This window comes from Myotis lucifugus, unplaced genomic scaffold (assembly GCF_000147115.1).
Source record: "Myotis lucifugus unplaced genomic scaffold, Myoluc2.0 scaffold_418, whole genome shotgun sequence".
NCBI classification, from domain to species: Eukaryota; Metazoa; Chordata; class Mammalia; order Chiroptera; family Vespertilionidae; genus Myotis; species Myotis lucifugus.
The window spans coordinates 616,651-638,017 of NW_005871466.1; the positions used below are offsets into that span (position 1 = coordinate 616,651).

General features: G+C 41.7%; 1 protein-coding gene across 3 annotated transcripts in view; it reads left to right on the plus strand.

The window, feature by feature from the left end:
- The window catches only part of KMT2C (lysine methyltransferase 2C), a 248,324-nt gene that overhangs the window by 88,980 nt on the left and 137,977 nt on the right, over positions 1-21,367 (plus strand). For all 3 annotated transcript variants that reach the window (XM_023743909.1, XM_023743910.1, XM_023743911.1), the window contains exons 5-7: positions 2,257-2,457; positions 6,291-6,439; positions 10,086-10,195. In XM_023743909.1, coding sequence (XP_023599677.1) covers positions 2,257-2,457; positions 6,291-6,439; positions 10,086-10,195 — 460 coding nt within the window. The remainder of the gene's footprint in view (positions 1-2,256; positions 2,458-6,290; positions 6,440-10,085; positions 10,196-21,367) is intronic.

A 21,367-nucleotide genomic window follows, 5' to 3' on the forward strand; every position in this document is an offset into this window, starting at 1 on the left:
GCAGACTGATGGGGCCAAGAGAAGTGAATTTGTAGATTGTCTGGCGAGCGTTGGTGGCAAGGAGGGAGCAATGCTCTGCAGCTTTCTAAATCCGAAGTGGAGACCAGGGGTTCCCCCTGTGACCCCCAAAGTAACAAATTACTCTGAGATGTTCAACTTTCTTTCTACATCTCTTTCAACCTTTCCTAATGCTTCAGTAATTTGAGTACTTCTCTAAAAATATTTTCATGTGGGCCTATTGTATGGTAAAATTTCTGAGGTCTTATAAGCCTAGGAATGATTTTATTACACCTTCACTTTTGTTGTTGTTGTTGTTAATCCTGACCTATTTTCCCATTGATTTTTAGAGGGAGTAGAAGGGGGGGGGGTGGTAGTAAGGGAGGAAGAAAGGGGGAGAGGAGAGAGAGAGAGAGAGAACAAACCTGGATATGAGAGGGACACATCGAATTGGTTGCCTCCTAGATGTACCCTGACTAGGGCCAGGGATCGAATCTGTAACCCCAGGTATGTGCCCTTGACCAGGAATCGAACCCATGACCCTTTGGTGCATGGGCCAGTGCTCTAATCATTTAGCGCACTGGCCAAAGCAACACTTTTACATTTGAATGATGTTTTTGGATATGAAATGGAAGGTTAAGATATTTTCTATCAATACTTCAAAAGTATTGGTTGGCTTTCTAATCAGTGTTGTCAGTGAGGCTGGTGTCAGCCAGACTGTTGCTGCTCATAGCTAATGTTTCCAGGGGAGAGAGACAAGCCAGAAACTAGGTATGCGGAGAGAAATGTCAGCTTACTAGTGCAGAGAGAATTACACACAGAAAGTTACAAAATTAATAAGACACTGGCAAAGGAAGGCAAGAAAAAAGTTTTCTTTTTCTATTTGACGCTACTTCTCTGAAAGTAGACCACATTTAAGTGTGTGTGTGTGTGTGTGTGTGTGTATCCAGGGGCAACACATTTATCATTAAATTGAAATAGGTAATATTGGAAAAACGTAAATAGTCAACTTTCATAAACAAAAGGAAATTAGTTGAGAGAGACCCAATATGAATTTAACTTATGTTAAAAAAAAATTATTGAGAGCCCCTTCTAGTTGCTAGATGGGATACTGCCCGTTCATGAATCACTTAATAAAGCCAATTAGATCTTCAAATAAAAAAATTACCTAAAAGAGATTATAGATTATTTCTATCACCTGTTAATGCAAGACATTATGACGTTCGTGGGGTAGATACGGCAGAGGTGATGGCGGAAACTGATTCACGGGAAGAAAGATTTGGGTGCAGCTGTTGTAAATAAGCTGTGAAAAGAAATATATCCAAGAGAGACAGTACTTTTTATTCTGTTCTTTCTAAGGTCCCTCATTAAGCATATATTCCACAAGCATATATTGTTCTTGTCCTTTAACTTTTAAAATAGTTTCTTTAAAAAAATTAATAGATTTTATTGTTTAGGGCAATTTCAGGTATACAGAAAAATCAAGTGGATGGCAGAGAGTTCCTGGTGCCAACCTTCTCCCGCCTCTATTTCCCCTATTGTTAGCATTGTGCATTAGTGTGGTACTACATTTGTTACAACTGATACCCCAGATGTGATATATTATTATTAGCTAAAGTGCATGGTTTACACTAGGCTTCATTCTTTGTGTTACATAGTTTTCATAATTGCACAATTCAGGTACCTGTCATTAGTGTATCCTAGGAAACAGTTTCTCTGCTCTCCCAGTCCTTGCTCCACTTCTTCATCCTTTCCCATGCCTGTGGAACCCCTTTCACTCCTCCCTTCGTTAGCTGTCCAGTCCCAAAACAACTTACATTTATGTCTTCGTGTCTCTCCCTGTATCTGTGTGTGTGGTAATGTATCGTGCATAAAGAACGTCCTGTCAGGCGGTTAATAAAAACTTTGTCACCACTTGTTTACAAACCTGGTATATAATTGTGTGGCCATTAAACACTATCCTCTCTCCTAGTCTTAGCTTTACTTTTGTTATTCTTGTTAATACTTCGAGTTTCTTGAATCAGATTTAAAAGAAAATTGTGTTTCTAAGTATAAACTATAATTTTTTGATTTGGTATGTTATTTTAAAAAAATCATGCTGTGGAAAAGTAGAATTGCAAATGTATAATTGTTATCATACTAGCATTTAAAAATGTCTTACACTAAAAACAATTTAATTTTAAAGCACAGCTATCTGTAGCTGTCACTTTGAAAAATAAATTTCTCTTTCTCTGTCTCCCTTACTTTCATTTCTACCAGTGAACAGCTCTGTGCTTTTTGTTACTGTGGTGAAAAAAGTTCCTTAGGACAAGGAGACTTAAGACAATTTAGAGTAACACCTGGATTTATCTTGCCGTGGAAAAACCAACCTTCTAGCAAGAAGGACATTGATGACAACAGCAATGGGACCTGTGAGAAAATTCAAAACTCAGCACCGAGAAAACATAGAGGACAGAGAAAGTAAGCAATTTTTTGTTTTTGTTTTGTTAAGCCTCACCCGAGGATATATTTTTCCCATTAATTTTTAGAGAGAGTGGAAGGGAGGGGGAGAGACAGAGAGAGAGAAAAATGGATGTGAGAGAGACACGTCAATTGGTTGCCTCCCACACGCGCCCCTACTGGGGCCAGAGGGATCCAGCCTGCAACCGAGGTATGTGCCCTTGACTGGAATCGAACCTGGGATTCTTCAGTCCAAGGTCCGATGTTCCAACCACTGAGCCACATTGGCTAGGGCAAAAATAAGCAATTTTAATCTAAATGGCTGGGGTGCATTATGAGTATATAACTTCTCTTTATTGCATTGTTTGTGACTGTATAAATGGTGTTACTGAACAGTTTCTCATGTTTTCAACTTTCATAGGGTGCTCTATGACTCAGCATTAACCCAAAAAACACTCCTTTTCTCAAAATATCTTTCTTATTTTTAAAAATTTGCTATCTTAACTGTATATTAACAAAATCAGTGTGATCACAAAAGTTAACTTGTGGAAGATAACTTTAAAGAACATAACGTAAATGGAAAAGAAGGTAAAAAAAATTAGTGAAGTCTTTCCTTCCGCTAAGTAAGTTTTTAATGGTTTGTAAGAATATAATAAGAGAACAGCAAAATCAAAGTGTTTTTCACTAATGTTCTTTTTTTAAAAAAATATATTTTATTGATTTTTTTACAGAGAGGAAGGGAGAGGGATAGAGAGTTAGAAACATCGATGAGAGAGAAACATCTATCAGCTGCCTCCTGCACACTCCCTACTGGGGATGTGCCCGCAACCAAAGATACATGCCATTGACCAGACTCGAACCTGGGACCCTTGAGTCCGCAGGCTGACGCTCTATCCACTGAGCCAAACCAGTTAGGGCTTCACTAATGGTCTTTATGTGCCATTTATTGATTTATTTTCATGGTTCAGAGAATGTTGAACTGTCTTGTAAACTCTTATTACAGTATAGTGTGGACTTTCTAAGTAGTTAATTATATACTGAGAATGCCCTTTCTGAAGTTAAAGATGTTCTTTTTTTTTTTTTAATGAAACAAGAATTTACTAAGGTATTTGTATATCTATATATTTATATTAAAAACTTTTGTCTAATATGTTTAGACAAATCATAAAAATCTCTTTATATGTTGTAGAGTTTTGGTTAAAGGCCATTTTATTAATCTGTGGATTTGGCTTTGGTAGTAGAGAGAACAAAATTTTCTGAGGTCCACGAGAAAGTGTAAAATTAATTTAGCTTGGAAGGCTCGCCAGTTCTGCCCCTGGAGGGTGATGATGTCATCCTCCAAGTGCTTATCTGGCTTCTCTCCAGAGTTAAGTTCTAAGGCATTGTTGTGTTGTACCTATTTGATTGGTTCCTTCTTTTGGACTGCTGCCAATGCCTTGAAGACCTGAAGTAGGAAATGAAACAATCACAAGAGAGAATCTTTTAAAAGAATTTAAGGTGGAACAGTTTAAGGAAGTTCAGAAGTACTGTATCTGGAGTCCTGATATTTTAATCACACATGCGAGCTTTCCCATTGTGATAAGATGAGTGGTTTTATCCCAAGGAGGACTGCTGTAATCCTAAGAAGGGTTGCTGTCTTCAGGGTTGACATTAGCATCTTAAAACCTGACGGGTAAATTCGATTGAGCCACTGGTTAGGACTGGTTAGTAATAGACTGGTTATCCATTCCATTGGTTTTTATACCCATCCCCTCATTACACCATCCATTAATAATACAAATTTATGGATTGGACCAGGTTATATCTTATATCTTCATGTTCTGCTTTGAATAATGGCAATTATATCAACACCTGTTCTGGGAAATACAGTTGGGCTTCAATAACTTACTTATTTTATAAGCTAACTTTTAGTGAAAGTGTTTATGAGTTAAGATGTTCATTATGTAAAAATAGCTTTCCTTGGTTTAATGAAAGTCTTTATACACACCTAGTGTTTACCAAGTTATTAAGTAACGGTAATCCAGTTAGTGGATCTTAGGAATAAAGCACATTTATTATAAAATTTGGAAATCATTTAAGAGTAGTAAACAATTAATTTAGATTGGTAGTGATTTTAAATATTTACAGAATATGTTACTAATGGGCTATAAATTAGATGAACAGGTAGTTGTTTTTTGTTTTGTTTTTTAAATTTGTAAAGGAGGTTTTAAAATAGTTCTTTCTTCTTGGTTTGCTAAATAGAAGACTATATAATCAAGGGTTTATTTCTTCTTTCCTTTTGTTCAGACTTAAAATTTTGGGGGTATGTTCTTCATCTGGCTTCTCTTGATGCTCTTTCCTAAGGAGGGTTGCTGTCATCTTTAGGGTTGACATTGGCATCTTACTGATGTGGTGCATATGTACAAACCGAAGGGGAAATTTGATTAAGTCCTGGGTTAGGAACTGGTTAGTAATAGACTGGTTAGCCATCCCATTGATTTTTATACCTATCCTCCCATAAAATACTGGTACAAAGGAAATATGTTAAAAATGGTACATTAGTCTTTATGAATGGGCTATTAATTTTTCCCCCTCCCAATAAAATAATAATGATTAATAATGAAGACTATATTTGTAGGAATGGAGATGATATTTATAGGAAAGAGTTTGTTCTCATTTACTGTGGACATTCAGAAAAATGAGGATTTAAAGATAGCATAGCATGCTAAACTTTATAAAAAAATAAGTCTATAAATTTCTAATGCTGAACATAAAACATATTGGTTATTTTTACATGGTTTGATATTTAAATGTACTTATTGAAATATGTTAATACTTTTTTTTCTTTCAATGATTCCAGGTATAAAAAGTTTAGTACCCTGGTCATTGTGCTGATATTCTCTTAATAGGAATCATGATAAATACCCAGCAGACAGAAGTGCAGTGAGTTGTGATCTATATTCAATAGTGCGTAATTCTGTAAGCATTTAATCCAGATGGTAGGTTAAATACTGTGCCATCAGGAGACATTAACGTTTTACTGACAGCTACCTGGTTGCCCATGCTTCATGTTTAAATGCAATAGCAGTCGTTATTTACGTAATTATCTTAATTAATGCCTGAAGTTGAAGGGCCTTGGAAGTCTGAAATCTCCCATTTATTGTATACCTTATTCAGTGTTCATTTGTATACTGTGGTTTTTGCTGTTATATCATCTTCTTCCTTGTCCCCAATCCACGGTGGCTATTTTGCTTTTGCTTTTTTACTTCTGACTTATGAGGTGCAGTCTTGGTAGAGAGAACCTGCAACATCCTGCGGCGGACCAGCTGCCGAGATTTGTCGAGGGGACCATAAGCAGCTCCAGCTGACACGTTCTGCTCCCACGCCTCCCTCTTCACACTTAGTGCGTTCTCATTTCCCCTGAGAAATAACCTTTCTTTACGTAAACAACTGCCAGCTCTGCGGTTGTAGTCCTCACTTACAAAAAAGCAAATTAAATTTCTGATTTGAATGAGTTAAGTTTGATAAGCATTAAAGAAAGACCAAGGAGAATATTCACTTTATATGATAAAATATGGCTCCTGATAAGAGTTTTAGAGCTCAAGTTTAAAAATAAATAATTATAGAATAGCAAAATAAATTCGAAACTGTAATTTTGACATTTCTTACTGATTTAGAGACTTATTTAGTTGTTGCTTACATGACACAACGTTTTACACTATGTATGAATGATAACAGATGTGTTCTAAAAGTTGTTTTATGACAGCTTATGCCTAATAAATTAAAGATGACCTGGCAATATGTGATATTTAACTTGTAAAATGAAACATTTTTGTTGTTATCACTTTCACATCGGTTTTATTTTATTTCCCCAGAGAACGGTCTCCTCAGCAGAATACAGTGTCGTGTGTGAGTGTGAGCACTCAGACTGCTTCTGATGACCAGGTTACTCAGTTATGGGATGAGCTCAGTCTCGTCGGTCTTCCCGATGCCATTGATGTCCAAGCCTTATTCGATCCTACAGGTGGGAGCTGGTCTTCAGTCATAATTACCTCTTTATTCTTTAAGCATCTTAATTTTAGTGAATTCCCGACTTCATAGTAAATACCTTTCACATTGTAAAAAATGTCATTGTTAAGTATGCCCACTTAGGTAAAATACATTGTCTAATTATGTTGAGCTAATTTAGTTAGCATCTGCACAGAGCTAACTCTAGATTGGATGCTTTCATAAATATTTGTATTTACTTTTGTATAGGCAGCAATGCCATGGTGATCTGACAGTTGAAAACAGGACATTTTAAAGGGATCTGTGAGAACTTGGGGAACATGGCAGTATATTTACTGCAGGGGTAAAGAACATTAGTTCTTAGCCATGTGGGTATCCCATTATAACAGAATAGTAATGCGTACTCATGAAGTGGTGCTGCTGGAGTTTTGAGTAAAGTTCATTCCATAGATGAACTGCTTATTGATAGTGGTTCAAGTGCTCTGTGATAGAGAATTTAATGACTGAGCTGTTATCAGTGATGACGTGGACTCTTGGTGGGTGTGGGATAGAGCAAAATAGAGGTGTACTGGTATATTGTAGCCTATTTGCAATATAGCCTGTTTGTTATAAACAGAGTATTAAATTATGTCCTTTATATTTTACTGGAGGCCCAGTGCATGGATTCGTGCACAAGGTGGGGGGTCCCTTGGCCTGGCCTATGGGGATTGGGCTGAAACTGGCCCTCTGACATCCCCCGAGGAGACCCAGAATCGGGCTCCTGCCTCTCTGGTTCTGGATGCGTCACCCAAGAACTGCAGCTGCCAAGTCACGGCAGCACGGCAGCTCCTGTGCTGAGTGTCTGCCCCTAGTGGTCATTACATGTCATAGCTACCGGTCGGAGTGTCTTCCCCTGGTGGCCATTGCTTGTCATAGGTACCGGTTGGATGGTCGGTCCCTTAGGCTTTTATATATATAGACTAGGGGCCCGGTGCACAAAATTCGTGCACTGGGGGGGGGGGGGTGGTCCCTCAGCCCAGCCTGCCCCCTCTCACATACTGGGAGCCCTCAGGGGATGTCCTACTGACGGTTTAGGCCCACTCCCTGCTCCCCTTGGGGAGTGGGCCTAAGCCGCATTCTGGCCTCCCTTTGTGGGAGGCGACTGGGCTGATCAGGGGAAGGCACCAGCCCCATCACCCCGCTGCTGCAGCCACTGCCAGTCACCGCAGCCACCAAGGTGTTTTCATCAACACGGGCTCCAGTCCCTTCACCATGAAAAAATGACAACTTTCTTTAGGCATTTTCAAGATGTGTCTTTCATAGGATATGACATTTCTTTCTTTATTATTTTTTTTTTATCCTCACCTGAGGATATGTTTCCACTGATTTTTAGAGAATGTGGAAGAGAAAGGGAAAGACAGAGAGAAACATCAAAGTGAGAGGAACATCAAAGTGAGAGGAACACTTTGGTTGCCTTCTGCATGAGCCCTGACCTGGGCCCCGGCCAGGGAGGAGCCTGCAACCTAGGTACATGCCCTTGGTCAGAATTGAACCCAGACCCTGCGGTCAGCAGGCTGAGGCTCTATCCACTGAGGCAAACAGGCTAGGGCAGGATATGACATTTCTTAGCCATCTAGCAGCGGACCTTCGTTTTTTTCTCCAGGAGTGTGGTAAAAAACCCTAGATCACCTTATTGGATTCTTATTACCCAAGTTACAAAGAATATTACCAGTGGCATACAGGGAGCTTAGCCAGTGAGCGGTCAGAAAAGCTGTTTCCTCTGTAGTTCACACCGATCACCGGCTTGGTCCCTGCCCAGGCCTACAGCCTCGGGGCCTGGGCAGGGGACCCCCAGCTCCCTCTGATCTCCAGCTCCACCCCTGCTCCCTCTGATTGCCGGCTCTGCCCCTGCCCAGGCCTAAGGCCTCTGTCCGGGGCTTTCAGCCTGGGCAGGGGATCCCCAGATCCCTCTGATCGCCGGCTCCGCCTCTGCCCAGGCCTCACGCCTCTCCGATCACTGGCTCTGCCCCTGCTTCCTTCAATCGCTGGCTCCGCCCCTGCCCAGGCCTAAGGCCCCTGGCCGGGACTTTAGGCCTGGGCAGGGGACCCCCAGCTCCCTCCGATCACTGGCTCAGCCCCTGCCCAGGCCTAAGGCCTCTGACTGGAGCTTTAGGCCTGGGCAGGGGACCCCCAGCTCCCTCCGATTGCCGGCTCCGCCTCTGCCCACACCTAACGCCTCTGGCCGAGGCTTTAGGCCTGGGCAGGGGCCCCCTCAGCTCTGATCGCAGGCTTAGGTCCTGCCCAGGAGCCCCCTGGCTCAGGCCCTTCCTAGGCTGCTCAGGACTCACACGGGGCCTGCCTTGGAGTGACTTGTGTGCCCGATGAGTTTTCCGGGACCCAGGCTGCTGGGTGCCTACGTATGCAAGTTAACTGCCATCTTTATTGGGTTAATTTGCATACTGTTCTGATTGGCTGCTGAGCGTAGCGGAGGGATGGTCAATTTACCTGTTTGTCTATTATTAGGTAAGATGTGTAAGATTCCAAATAAAATATCTTCCAGTAATCTAAATAAAAGCCTAAGTGACCACTACGACCAGACGACCAGACAACTGGCCAGTAGCTATGATGCTCACTGACCACTGGGGGCAGATGCTCAATGCAGGAGCTGCCCCCTGATGGTCAGTGCGCTCCCACAGCCAACCTCCTGCTGCTGGCCAGCAGCCCTTCCAGCAGCGGACCTTCACAGTTCCTCCCCCTGGCCGGCCAGCCCCTATCAGCCCTGATTGGGACTGGGCGAGACGGTCCTGATTGTCGGCCAGGCCGAGGGACCCCACCTGTGCACGAATTCGTGCACCAGCCTCTAGTCCTATATAATAATGCCTAATATGCTAAGTGTCCGTCTCTTCACCCGTTCAACCAATCAAAGAGTAATATGCTAATGATATGCTAAGGCCTCTCAACCACTCACTCTAATGTCCACTGACCACCAGGGGGCAGACAGTTGACCGGTCAACCAGTCGCCATGAAATGCACTGACCACCAGGGGGCAGATGCTCCGACTAATTGGTTAGCTTGCTGCTGGGGTCTGGCTGATCAGGACTGAGCAAGATGGGCCAGACATGCCCTGGAGCCCTCCCGCGATCCTTCCCCGGCTGGCCAACCTCCTGCATCCCTTCCTGGCCCCAATTGTGCACCGGTGGGGTCCCTCAGCCTGGCCTGCACCCTACTGCTATCTGGGACCCCTTGGGGGATGTCGGAGAGCTGGTTTCAGCCCAATCCCGTAGGCCAGCCAGAGGGACCCCACTGGTGCACGAATTCGTACACCAAGCCTCTAGTATTTAAATAAAATGACTAAAAACTGATTTTTGTTGTTGGAGAAATAATTTCTAATTCAGTGATTCTCAGTCTTTTGTGTTCATCAAAATCACCTGGAGGGCTTGTTGAAACATTAATTTCTGGCACCACTGTAAGAGTTTTTGTTCAGTGGGTGTTTGTTGGGGTCTGAAAATTTGTATTTCTGACAAGTTCCCAGTTGGCACAGGACCATGTTTTGAGAAGGGCTGCTTTAGCGCCTTTTTTGTGATTTGCACCTTAGAGTGGATTTGGGGTTTTTATGTCTTTCCTTATTAGTGTTCGTATTGTTAATGTTATTCATATGCTCGTTTTCACTTTAATGATCTTAGGCACTTGTTGGGCTCATCACCGCTGTGTGGAGTGGTCACTGGGAGTGTGCCAGATGGAAGAACCGTTATCAGTGAATGTGGACAAAGCTGTTGTCTCAGGGAGCACAGAGGTAAGTAGAAGAAACAGACATTTAAGCACAGCTTTGTAACATTTCCTGTAGTCAACATAGAAGCTCACTTGTAAGAATTATTTATTAAATGATTACTGTAATTCAAAAACCCTTAAAATAGGAAATGATTAATTTGTATTCAAGAGTTGTTTATGCAAACCACTGAAACACTGGGAGTGTGCCAGATGGAAGAACCGTTATCAGTGAATGTGGACAAAGCTGTTGTCTCAGGGAGCACAGAAACCGGTTTGGCTCAGTGGATTAAGCACAGCTTTGTAACATTTCCTGTAGTCAACATAGAAGCTCACTTGTAAGAATTATTTATTAAATGATTACTGTAATTCAAAAACCCTTAAAATAGGAAATGATTAATTTGTATTCAAGAGTTGTTTATGCAAACCACTGAAACATAGTATGTTAAGTTATGCAATAAATGTAACTTTTTAAGATACATATTTTACATTTAAAACAGAAGTTAAAATGTTTAGAAATGAGAGTTAGTGACTAAACTTATAAATCCATGTGGTTACATTTTTTAAAATATATTTTTATTGATTTCAGAAAGGAAGGGAGAAGGGGAGAGAGATAGAAACATCAGTGATGAGAGAGAATCGTTGATTGGCTGCCTCCTGCATGCCCCACACGGGGGATTGAGCCCACAACCTGGGCATGTGCCCTGACCGGGAATTGAACTGTGACCTCCTGGTTCATAGGTGGATGCTCAACCACTGAGCCACGCTTGTCACCAGGCCATGTGGTTACTTTTTAAGACAAAATTATTTGGTGAAGATTTAACCTAAAAGAGATGAGATTTGGCAGGTCTTCAGTCCACAACGTAGACTAGCCCTGTTTGATGTTTTAAAAATTGATTAAAATATTTCTTTTCAGCTAAGTTGGCACTGTCCCCAAGTAACATCATGGCCATAGTCTGCCATCTTTCAGAGCTTTCATTGTGAAACAAGTAGAGAAATAAATGCAACATTGCCCTCCCTCTATAAAGACAACAAACCCTGTGAAGTGAAATTGCTTTGCTGCCTACAAATTCTCTTTGGTTTTTGACAAGTATATTTCGGCGAAGCTCTTCCAAAGAAATATTAAAAATGGAAATTTTGAACATAGAAATTATAGGGTCTTTGATAGGTTGAATATAATTTAAACTTCCAAAAGTGTAAGGACTTAGATTCAAGTAATAATTCAATCATTATAATATTAGCTTTACTCAGATTATCACAATGATCTGGTTTACATGGATAAGTAACTCTCACCTCAAGATTAGTCAAGTAAGAGTGCTTGCTTTGGTAATGTGACATTACTTTTGAGTGCTATGTTATCAAAGTTTGAACAATGTGATGCATAATAGTGAATTCTACTGTTTGAAAATACTTAGGTGGCCAGATCAAGACTATGATAGATCAGTGAGCTATTTTTTCTGTGAACTCAGAAGTAGTTTTGTGACATTGAAGAGTATAGGGCATATCTTGGAGATAATTGTGGGATTGGGTCTAGAGCACTTCTGTAAGCAAGTATCACAATAAAGGGAATTGTAATCTTGCTGGCGGAGGGTCTTGCCTTCAATGTGTGGAAAACTCAACATGTTTCGTGAAGCACAATAAAACAAGGTCTGCCTGTATTATAGGAAAGGCAACAAACAAAGGCTAAAATGAACTTTTTGGTGTTGGATTGGAATTGAAGGAATCAATATGAACTCTTTAATATTTACACAGGTACAGAAATGTAGAGATGTGCATATACCTGGGTTAGTGTGTAAACACATATTTCCTAGCTCTGTTCGCTAAGAGGGTAAAGGAAAGCTGCCTCCCTCTGTCAGTCTTGGACAGAAGATACCATTCTTGTTCTTTAAATGCATACTGATTAATATTTAGATGGAATTTAGAGATTAAGGCTATGCCTTCCCCCTGACAGAGGAATCAGGGCCATGAGAAACCTGTATTCCTTCTTCTCCCCCCCACCCCTTAATATATTTTTATTGATTTCAGAGAGGAAGGTAGAGAGAGAGAGATGAAACATCAGTGATGAGAGAGAATCATTGATCAGCTGCCTCCTGCATGCCCCCTACTGGGTATCGAGCCCACAACCTGGGCATGTGCCCTGACCCCTGACCTGGAATCAAACCACGACCTCCTATTTCACAGATTGAAGCTCAACCACTGAGCCACACCAGGTGGGCTGCATTCATTCTCACTGCATCTAGGCATCAATGTGAACTGGGCCCTAGCAAGTAGAATGCAGACAGAATGCTGGGAGTAGATGGAGAGATGAGGTCAGAAAGGAACCAGGGGCAGCTTTGTTAAACCTTTACTTCTCCGCTGCATTCAGTCAAAGCAGGGTAGCGTCAGTCTTCTGTTGCCATTTTTATGTGTTTGTTTTCTCCTTTATAAAATAGGCACAGGATAGACCAGTTAGTTAGAACTTTTAAAATTTTTTCTTTCCTAAGAAGAGTTTGTCTCACTGATAAAAATTTAAGCATATGACAACACATTTGTTGATGAGACTGTGGGAAATGGGCACTCTGTACCTTGTGGGTGGGAACACAAACTGATAAAATTTTCTGGAGGAAAGTTTGGCTATATCTAACAAGCTACATATGCACTTACCCTGTGACCTTTTTAGGAATCTACATTGAAAACATGCCTGCATTAATGCAAAAACACTTGCACTATTAAAAGTTAATAGTTGTAGCATGGTTTGATTTGCAGAATGTTGAAAACAACCTAAATGACCACATATAATAGAATGGTTGAGTAAACTATGGTTCGGTTCATACAGTGGAATATGGTGCAGCTGAAAACAACAACAGGAACAGCTCTTAAAGCTGATGCACAGTGGTTTCCAGCATGTACCTTTGAGTGGGAAAAAAAAAGTGCAAAAGACCATTTATGGTGTGAAACCCTTTATGCAATAAAGTATAAGATATAAGGAAATAGACATGCATATGCTCATTTATGGGAAAGGTATACAGATAGGATAAACCTGAACTGAAGCTTGGTTCCCAGTGGGTATGAGCAGGAAAGGGGTATAAAGAAGAGGGAATGGATTGGCATAGCAGACAGACACTACTTAGGTACATCTTTTTGTAAAGCTCTGACTTAGAGCTGTAGGAATGTCTCACATACCCCTAAACAAGCAATTACAACCACCTAGGATATGGGGAACCAAAAAGAATATTTTGGGAAGCAAAATTTACACTTAGAGCAGCGGTTCTCAACCTGTGGGTCGCGACCCCTTTGGGGGTCCAACGACCCTTTCACAGGGGTCGCCTAAGACCATCGGAAAACACATATATAATTACATATTGTTTTTGTGATTAATCACTATGCCTTAATTATGTTCAATTTATAACAATGAAAATATATCCTGCATATCAGATATTTACATTACGATTCATAACAATAGCAAAATTACAGTTATGAAGTAGCAACGAAAATAATTTTATGGTCGGTGGTCACCACAACATGAGGAACTGTATTAAAGGGTCGCGGCATTAGGAAGGTTGAGAACCACTGACTTAGAGGGATAGGAAAGAAAAGAGCTAATCTAAGTAACTGGAGAACAGTATCTTTTTAAAAATATGTATTTTTATTGATTTCAGAAAGGAAGGGAGAGAGAGAGAAGGATAGATACATCAGTGATAAGAGAGAATCATTGATCGGCTGCCTCTTGCATGCCCTGTACTAGGGATCAAATCTGCAACCCGAGGGCGTGCCCTGACCGGAATCGAACCTCCTGGTTCATAGGTTGATGCTCAACCACTGAGCCATGCCAGCCAGGCTGGGAACAGTATCTTGACTGGATAACTATAAAACTAATGACAAAGAACTGCACGGATGTGGTATAATCCAGCGAGTAAATGAGTTTCTCACAGGTGTGGGTTAGCAACTTTGAAACTGCTTTACGGATATAACATAAGTGAACAATACGTAAATATGTGGTAGGTAACGAGCTAGGTTTTCCAGTGTTGGAGAAAGGCGCTACAAATAGGGAGAGGAGGCCTGAATGTGTGGTGTTGGAATGGAATCAGAAGGATTGATGTACTCATGGTGTTTACTGTTTACATAGACACGTCAGAACAACAGGTGTGTGTAGACGACTGAGTTGGCATTCTACACAAATTTCCTAGCTCTGTCCTGCGAGGCCCGGAAGCCGGGACCCCCGGAGCAGGAAGCACACCTCGTGCCCGGACCTTGTCTTCTAACCTCTGTTCTCTTTGAGAAGTAAAGTAGTTCCTGGTGCAGGGAAAACACGTGATGAGGCACGAGGATGTCAGGAATTGATAGAAAGATGGGCACTTACAGAGAGCAGGGAGCCAACCTGAGTGAGTTCCGCAGAGCTCCTTGGAGCAACAACAAAAAAAGACCGTAACGGGTTTTCATCCACATAATAAACTAAGTACTCACGAGTCTGGACTGACATAAATACATAAATAGCGCATGTCAGACACATCTCTCCTTTACCTAACATTCTTCAATGACTTCCCATTTCATTCGTAGAATGCAAGCTAGTCCTAACTAACCAACAAGGCTCTGTGCCCCCTCCCCCAAGTACTTCTAAGACACCACCCAGTAGCACTCTCCCCTTACCTGCTTCCTTCAGACAACTTGACTCCGTGGTCTTCCTCAAGTATGCCAGACATCTCTCACCTCAGGGCCTTTGCACTTCTTGTTCTTTCTCTGTTGAATATTCTTAGATATATGAGTGGCTTGCTCTCTCATTTCCTTTAGATATTTATTCAAGTTATCTTACCAGTGAGGACTTTGCTGGGCTCCCTATCAAAAATTTCAAGTCTGTCCTCCTCCCATAATACCCCTGCTTTATTGTTTCTCCCCTTTTTAAAAATTTTAAATACATTTTAATTAACTTATTATTTTTTTATTGATTTTGAAGAGGAAGGAAGAGGGAGAGAGAGATAGGAACATTAATGATGAGAGAGAATCATCATTCAACTGCCTCTTGCATGCCCCTTACTGAGGATCGAGCCTGAAACCCGGGCATGTGCCCTGACCGGTAATCGAACTGCGACCTCCTGGTTCATAGGTCGATGCTCAGCTGCTGAGTCACTGCCGGGCTATTCTTTCTCCTTTCATGTATGACCATCTGACGTACTAGTAGTGTGTATTTACTTGCAATCTGGTTTCTCTATTCTCACTAGAATAATAGTGCCATTCTCACAGGATCTTTTTCTGTTTTGGTTGTTCCTCGAGAAATATTTGTAGCCTAAATGAATAGCACTAAAGATCGTTCATGGAATCATTCATTCATAGTTATAAGTAAGAAGTCCAGAGTCCAGAGTATTATAGGAGATTGTCAATGTGGTTCATTTTACACAAGTTTACAAATTTATAATTGTCCAAATAATGTCTAAAACAGAGTAAATTTTTACAAGTGATGGGAATAAGGGGTTGGGGACAGGCGTGCCCTGACCGGGAATCGAACCTCCTGGTTCATAGGTTGACTCTCAACCACTGAGCCATGCCGGCCAGGCTGGGAACAGTATCTTGACTGGATAACTGTAAAACTAATGACAAAAATCTTTAATATCTCAACAGGTTCCCTGGGGCAGAGTATGTGAAAGTGCTGTTGAATTTAGACTACATTTTTATTTTTACCAAAAGACAGATGTTTTAAATTTATTGATTTTCCTTATAATGACATGTCTGAATGTCATGCATGGTATGTCATCTGCCTCTTTAAGATAAATGTGACATCAGCAATGAGAACATAATGAGTTTTCAAATAAGTGTGCTGGGGTTGAGCATTTCAAAAATGAATATTTGGGCCCTAGCTGGCATTGCTGAGTGGTAGGGCATTACCTGTGCTCACTTCCGTGTCAAGGTTGGAGGCTCCCAGGACGTACAGGTCGGGGTGTGCGGGAGCCAACCAATTGATGTGTCTTTCTCACATTGATGTCTCTCTTTCTTCTCTCCCTCTCCCCCTTCCCTTCCACACTCTTAAAATCAATGGGAAAAATATCCTCAGGTGAGGATTATAAAAAATGAATATTTGGGACTATTTCTATTGATATTTTATTAACAGAAACAAGAAAAGTTTGTAAAAACAAACAATGAAAAAATATGCTGACATTTGTCATTAAAAAATCTTGGACACGGAATTTCCTGATCTGTTAAAATATATTTTTTAATTAACTTATTTATTTATTTGTATATTTATTTATATTGTTAATCCTCACCAAGGACATTTTTCCATTGATTTTTTAGAGAGAGTGGAAGGGAGCGGGAGACACACACAGAGAGAGAAACATCGATGTGAGAGAGACACACTGATTGGTTGCCTCCCACACATGCCCTGATCAGGGACAGGGATCGATCTTGCAACCAAGGCACATGCATTGACCGGAATCAAACCTGGGATCCTTCAGTCCGCAGGCCGATGTTCTATCCACTGAGCCAAACCGGCTAGGGCTGTTTAAAATATTTTTAAAGATTTTTGGTATGTTTTAAATCCATTTGTTAGGAAGAAAAAAAGTACTTTCTGATTACAGAAGGTGAAAATATATTGGCTAAATTTCAACTGGGGAAAAATAATGGTTGCTAATGATGCACGACTTCTATTTAGGTCCCATTATTTTTTTAAAAAAAATATTTCTTTATTGATTTCAGAGAGGAAGGGAGAAGGAGAGAGAGAGATAGAAACATCAATGATGAGAGAGAACCATTGATTGGCTGCCTCCTGCACACCCCCAACTGGGGATGGAGCCCGCAACCCAGGCATGTGCCCCTGGCCGGAATTGAACCTGGGACCCCTCAGTCCGCAGGCCAACACTCTGTCCACTAAGCCAAGCCAGCCAGGACAGGACTCCTTATTTTTATGAGGACCCCTCTGTCCCCCAATTGGCAGCAATTGAAATCAAGAGGCCATTTAATCTAAGAAGTATGAGAACAAGGTATAGAGCTCAGATGGAGGGTTGCAGTACTCTCTCAATTAAAAAAATACATATTTTTTATTGAATTCAGAGAGGAAGGAAGAGGGTGAGAGATAGAAACATCAATGATAGGAAAGAATCATTGATTTGCTGCCTCTCCTGCATGCCACCTACTGGGGATCGATCCCAAAACCCCAGGCATGTGCCCTGACCAGGAATCGAATCATGACGATCTGCTTCATAGGTTGATGCTCAACCACTGAGCCACACCGGCCAGGCTCTGTTAACTTTTTGAAAGTGCACATCTATAATAATAAAAGCATAATATGCTAATTAGACGGGACAGCTGAACAACCTTCCGGATGACCTTCCGGATGAAGCTGGGGCTGTGAGGGCCGAGGGCTGCCGCCAAGGCTGCGAGGGCCAAGCTCCTTGCACGAATTTCATGCATCGGGCCTCTGGTCTTTTAATAATAAATATTTGAGCTTGCATCCTTATTATACATTTTCATTGGCACAGGTAGCTCTCCTTGCATTACTTAGCAACAATTGTATACTTACATTGTTTGTGTGAATCTTTATTTCTTTGGTCTCCTGACTAGGGCTGTAAACACCATGAGGGCATGGATAATATCAGTTTAGGTTTATCATTTTATCTCTAGCATTTAATAGAGTACCTGGAACACAAGCGAGTCATTTATGGGATGAATGTATGCATGACTGGAATTTGCGAATGAAATGCATTTGTTGGAATGGAGAGGAAGGTGCTACTGTCACCTAGTGGCAGCTGCTAAAAGTCCTGAGATGCACAGGACACCTCCCACAACAAAGAATTAATTATCAAGCTTAGAATGCCAATAGTGCTGAGGTTGAGAAATCCTGGTTTGACTAATAATATCATTATTCTTTTCAAGTTAATATAATTAATATAATTTCCTCAATTGTTAAATGGCATTCTTTATCAAGTAGTTCAGTTTTTGTGGAATTTCCCTCAGACTGCTTTTCAGTTTTTCCAGGGGAACATCATTTTCTAGGTGGAAGAATATGCTAAAACTATAAACCTGTGTTCAGGAATGGTAATGATGTTTCTCTTTTAGTTTGCTCTTTGAAGCCTGGGTGTGCGACCATCATCTTGGAAAACTAGGTAGTTTGAATATTACCAAAGGAATAGTTTAATTCTGCATGCTACAGATGCTTGGTCATTTCTTTATCTAAAGCAGCAGTTCTCAGATCAACCGAAGGACTTGTATGCATGCATATAAGCATAACCAATGGACACAAGACACTGGGAGGTAGGGGAGGCTGGGGGAATGTCAAGGGGAAAAAGATAAGAGATGTATGTAATACTCTTTGTAATACTTCAAGCAATAAAAAAAATAAAAAAAAAATAAAGCAGTGGTTCTCAACCTGTGGGTCACGAACAATGAAAATACATCCTGCATATGAGATATTTACATTACGATTCATAACAGTAGCAAAATTACAGTTATGAAGTAGCAATGAAAATAATTTTATGGTTGGGGGTCACCACAACATGAGGAACTGTATTAAAGGGTTGCGGCATTAGGAAGGTTGAGAACCACTGAAGCCTCTCTTTCCTGCACTCCCCTCATTCCCCTCCGAAAAGAAATAACTCATCAACCTCTAACACATATTTCTGTCCTTTTAACTATTTCTGAATCAAATGTAGTGTCATACTCTATTAAAAATAATTAAAAATTGCTTATATCATTTCCCTTAGAGTTGATAATTTCTTATATTTTCTCTACTCTCACCCTCACACCACAAACCCATATTGAAATTCCATCATATTATACTGATTTTTTGCCAGGTGTCTTTGTGTAAAGCCAACTTAATTCTGAGAGAAGAGTTGTAAGTTTTTGTTTTCATATTTTGCGTTCTTTTTGTAGACGGCAAAAAAAAAAGAAAAAAAAAGCTTTCTGTCATAAGATGGTAGTACACATTAAGAATGTAAGTAAGCGCCCTAACCAGTTTGGCTCAGTGGATAGAGCGTCGGCCTGCGGACTGAAGGGTCCCAGGTTCGATTCCGGTCAAGGGCATGTACCTTGGTTGCGGGCACATCCCCAGTAGGTGTGCAGGAGGCAGCTGATCGATGTTTCTCTCTCATTGATGTTTCTAACTCTCTATCCCTCTCCCTTCCTTTCTGTAAAAAATCAATAAAATATATTTTTAAAAAAAGAATGTAAGTAAGCAATGTAATGTAAGTGTGCTTTTAGTAAAAAAAATAAAAGCAGTATACAGTACAGTAAAAAGTCTATCTCCACGCCCTTCCTCTAACCAACTGAAAGTAGGTCCAATAAGATTTAAAATATTGTCTCCTGGTCCCCTATCCCTGGGGCCATTTGTTAAAAAAAATAATAATAATAAAAGAATTAAAAAAAAGGTTTAAAATACTGGTCTGCCTCTTTATGGTAGGAGATCTGCAAGTATCTATTTTATCACTAATGTCTAATACTGTTTTAATATAATCCTAGTGATCTGTAATGTAAATTTTAAAAATTTATCAAAGTATATATTCTTCCTTTTCCACTATAGTTTTTTAAGAGAAAAGGCAAACATTCACAGTGTGGTGCTGCATCTGTAAGACTGTGTCCAGGTTGGAGACTCCCAGGAGGGACCCACGGGACTCATAGAGTTGTGATTATGGCCGAGACTTAATGTGATTTGGTGAGCATCTCAGCGGGAAAAGACGCTGGCAGACTCTGGAAGAATCCAGGTGCAAGCTTCCTTCGGTGCTCGCCCTCCCATGAGGGGGCGCATAGAGCACCCTCTTCTTCCAGCAAGGAAAGTGCAGCCACAACATGCAGCTCCTGCACCAAGAGCTTCTAGGTCTTTATTGGGGCCTGACCACAGTGGCACTCTGGGCCTGACCTTACCAGAGGGAAAGCCACACTGTTTGCACTTAGTTCTAGCTGCAAAAATGTCCCTTTCACTTGGGTACCGAAGGTGCCAGCTTGCAAGCAGGCCTTTGTAAGAATAGTAGTCTCGGGCCGGTTATGTTAACCCTTTTGCTTAGTTCTTAAGTTGGATTGTATCTCAATTCCAGTATATTCCTCTCTATAGGATTGTAGTGGGTACTTTTTATTGTACAACATTGAATTATTCTCTATCATAGAGAGGCTGTGATAATGCTCTAGTGCAGGGGTCCTCAAACTACGGCCCGCGGACCACATGCGGCCCGCCGAAAACATTTATCCGGCCCGCTGGGTGTTTTTTGCCGCCGTTGCCTGTCTGCTTAGCAGCCGACTTGTCCCAGGCCCGCAGTGCGCATGTGTGGAATGTCTGAGGGACAGTGAACTGGCCCCCTGTTTAAAAAGTTTGAGGACCTCTGCTCTAGTGGTTATATAAAATAACTTTGTTCAGAGGAAAGATATTGGTAAGGATGCTTTAATAGAGAAAGCCTGTATTTAACTCTGAAATCAATTTTGTCTAATATTAATATATCTACTTCAGCTTTCTTTTGACTAGTGTAAACATCCTATATAATAAAAGCCTAATATGCAAATTGTCCCCTTGACCACTAGTTTCCCTGGGAGTTTGACTGCTCGACCAGTTGCTATGACACGCACTGACCACCAGGGGGCAGATGCTCCGACCTAGGCTAGCTTGCTGCGGGCGCTGGTGGGCTGAACTGGAAAGTGTGGTGTGAGGTGAGAGCTGTCAGGAAACTCCTAGGGTTTGGTCCGAGCCCCAAACGGAGGAGGGCGGGGGCCAGGAGGGTCCCGGTGGCTGCTATGCGTGATCCTAGAGCCATGGACTGTGCAGCCCTCCGCAACCTGTGGCGTTCTCAGTGCACAATTTATAATCTTCAGAGCTGCTTCTTATTTGTTAAGTTTCACTAACTATTCCAGGACAGTGGATAGCACCATTATGGGGGGATGGGCCAGGTGCACCTGCCCGAGGCCAAGGGGCGGCCTTGGATTCCCTGGGACGCAGCAGAGAAGAGGGGTGGGGCTGAGTCGGAGAAACTGAGTCCAAAACTTGAAGTGGGAGACAGCAAGGGGCGGAGGGCGACAGCTGCGCAGGGGCCTAGAAAAGCTGCTGGGTTGCGGGCAGCTGAGGAGCCGGGTGCATCTCCCATGGGACAGGCTCCACGTCCCTCCCTCCTCCTCCCCGTGACCTGTCACCCCAGCACTCCTCCCAGGCCCTGTCTGGGCTCGCCCAGCACATCTCCACACCGCTGCAGGGCATGCACAGCCCTGCCCTGCACAGAGCCACCCTGCACAGCCTTTTAGGGAGCTCTGCCCCTGGAGG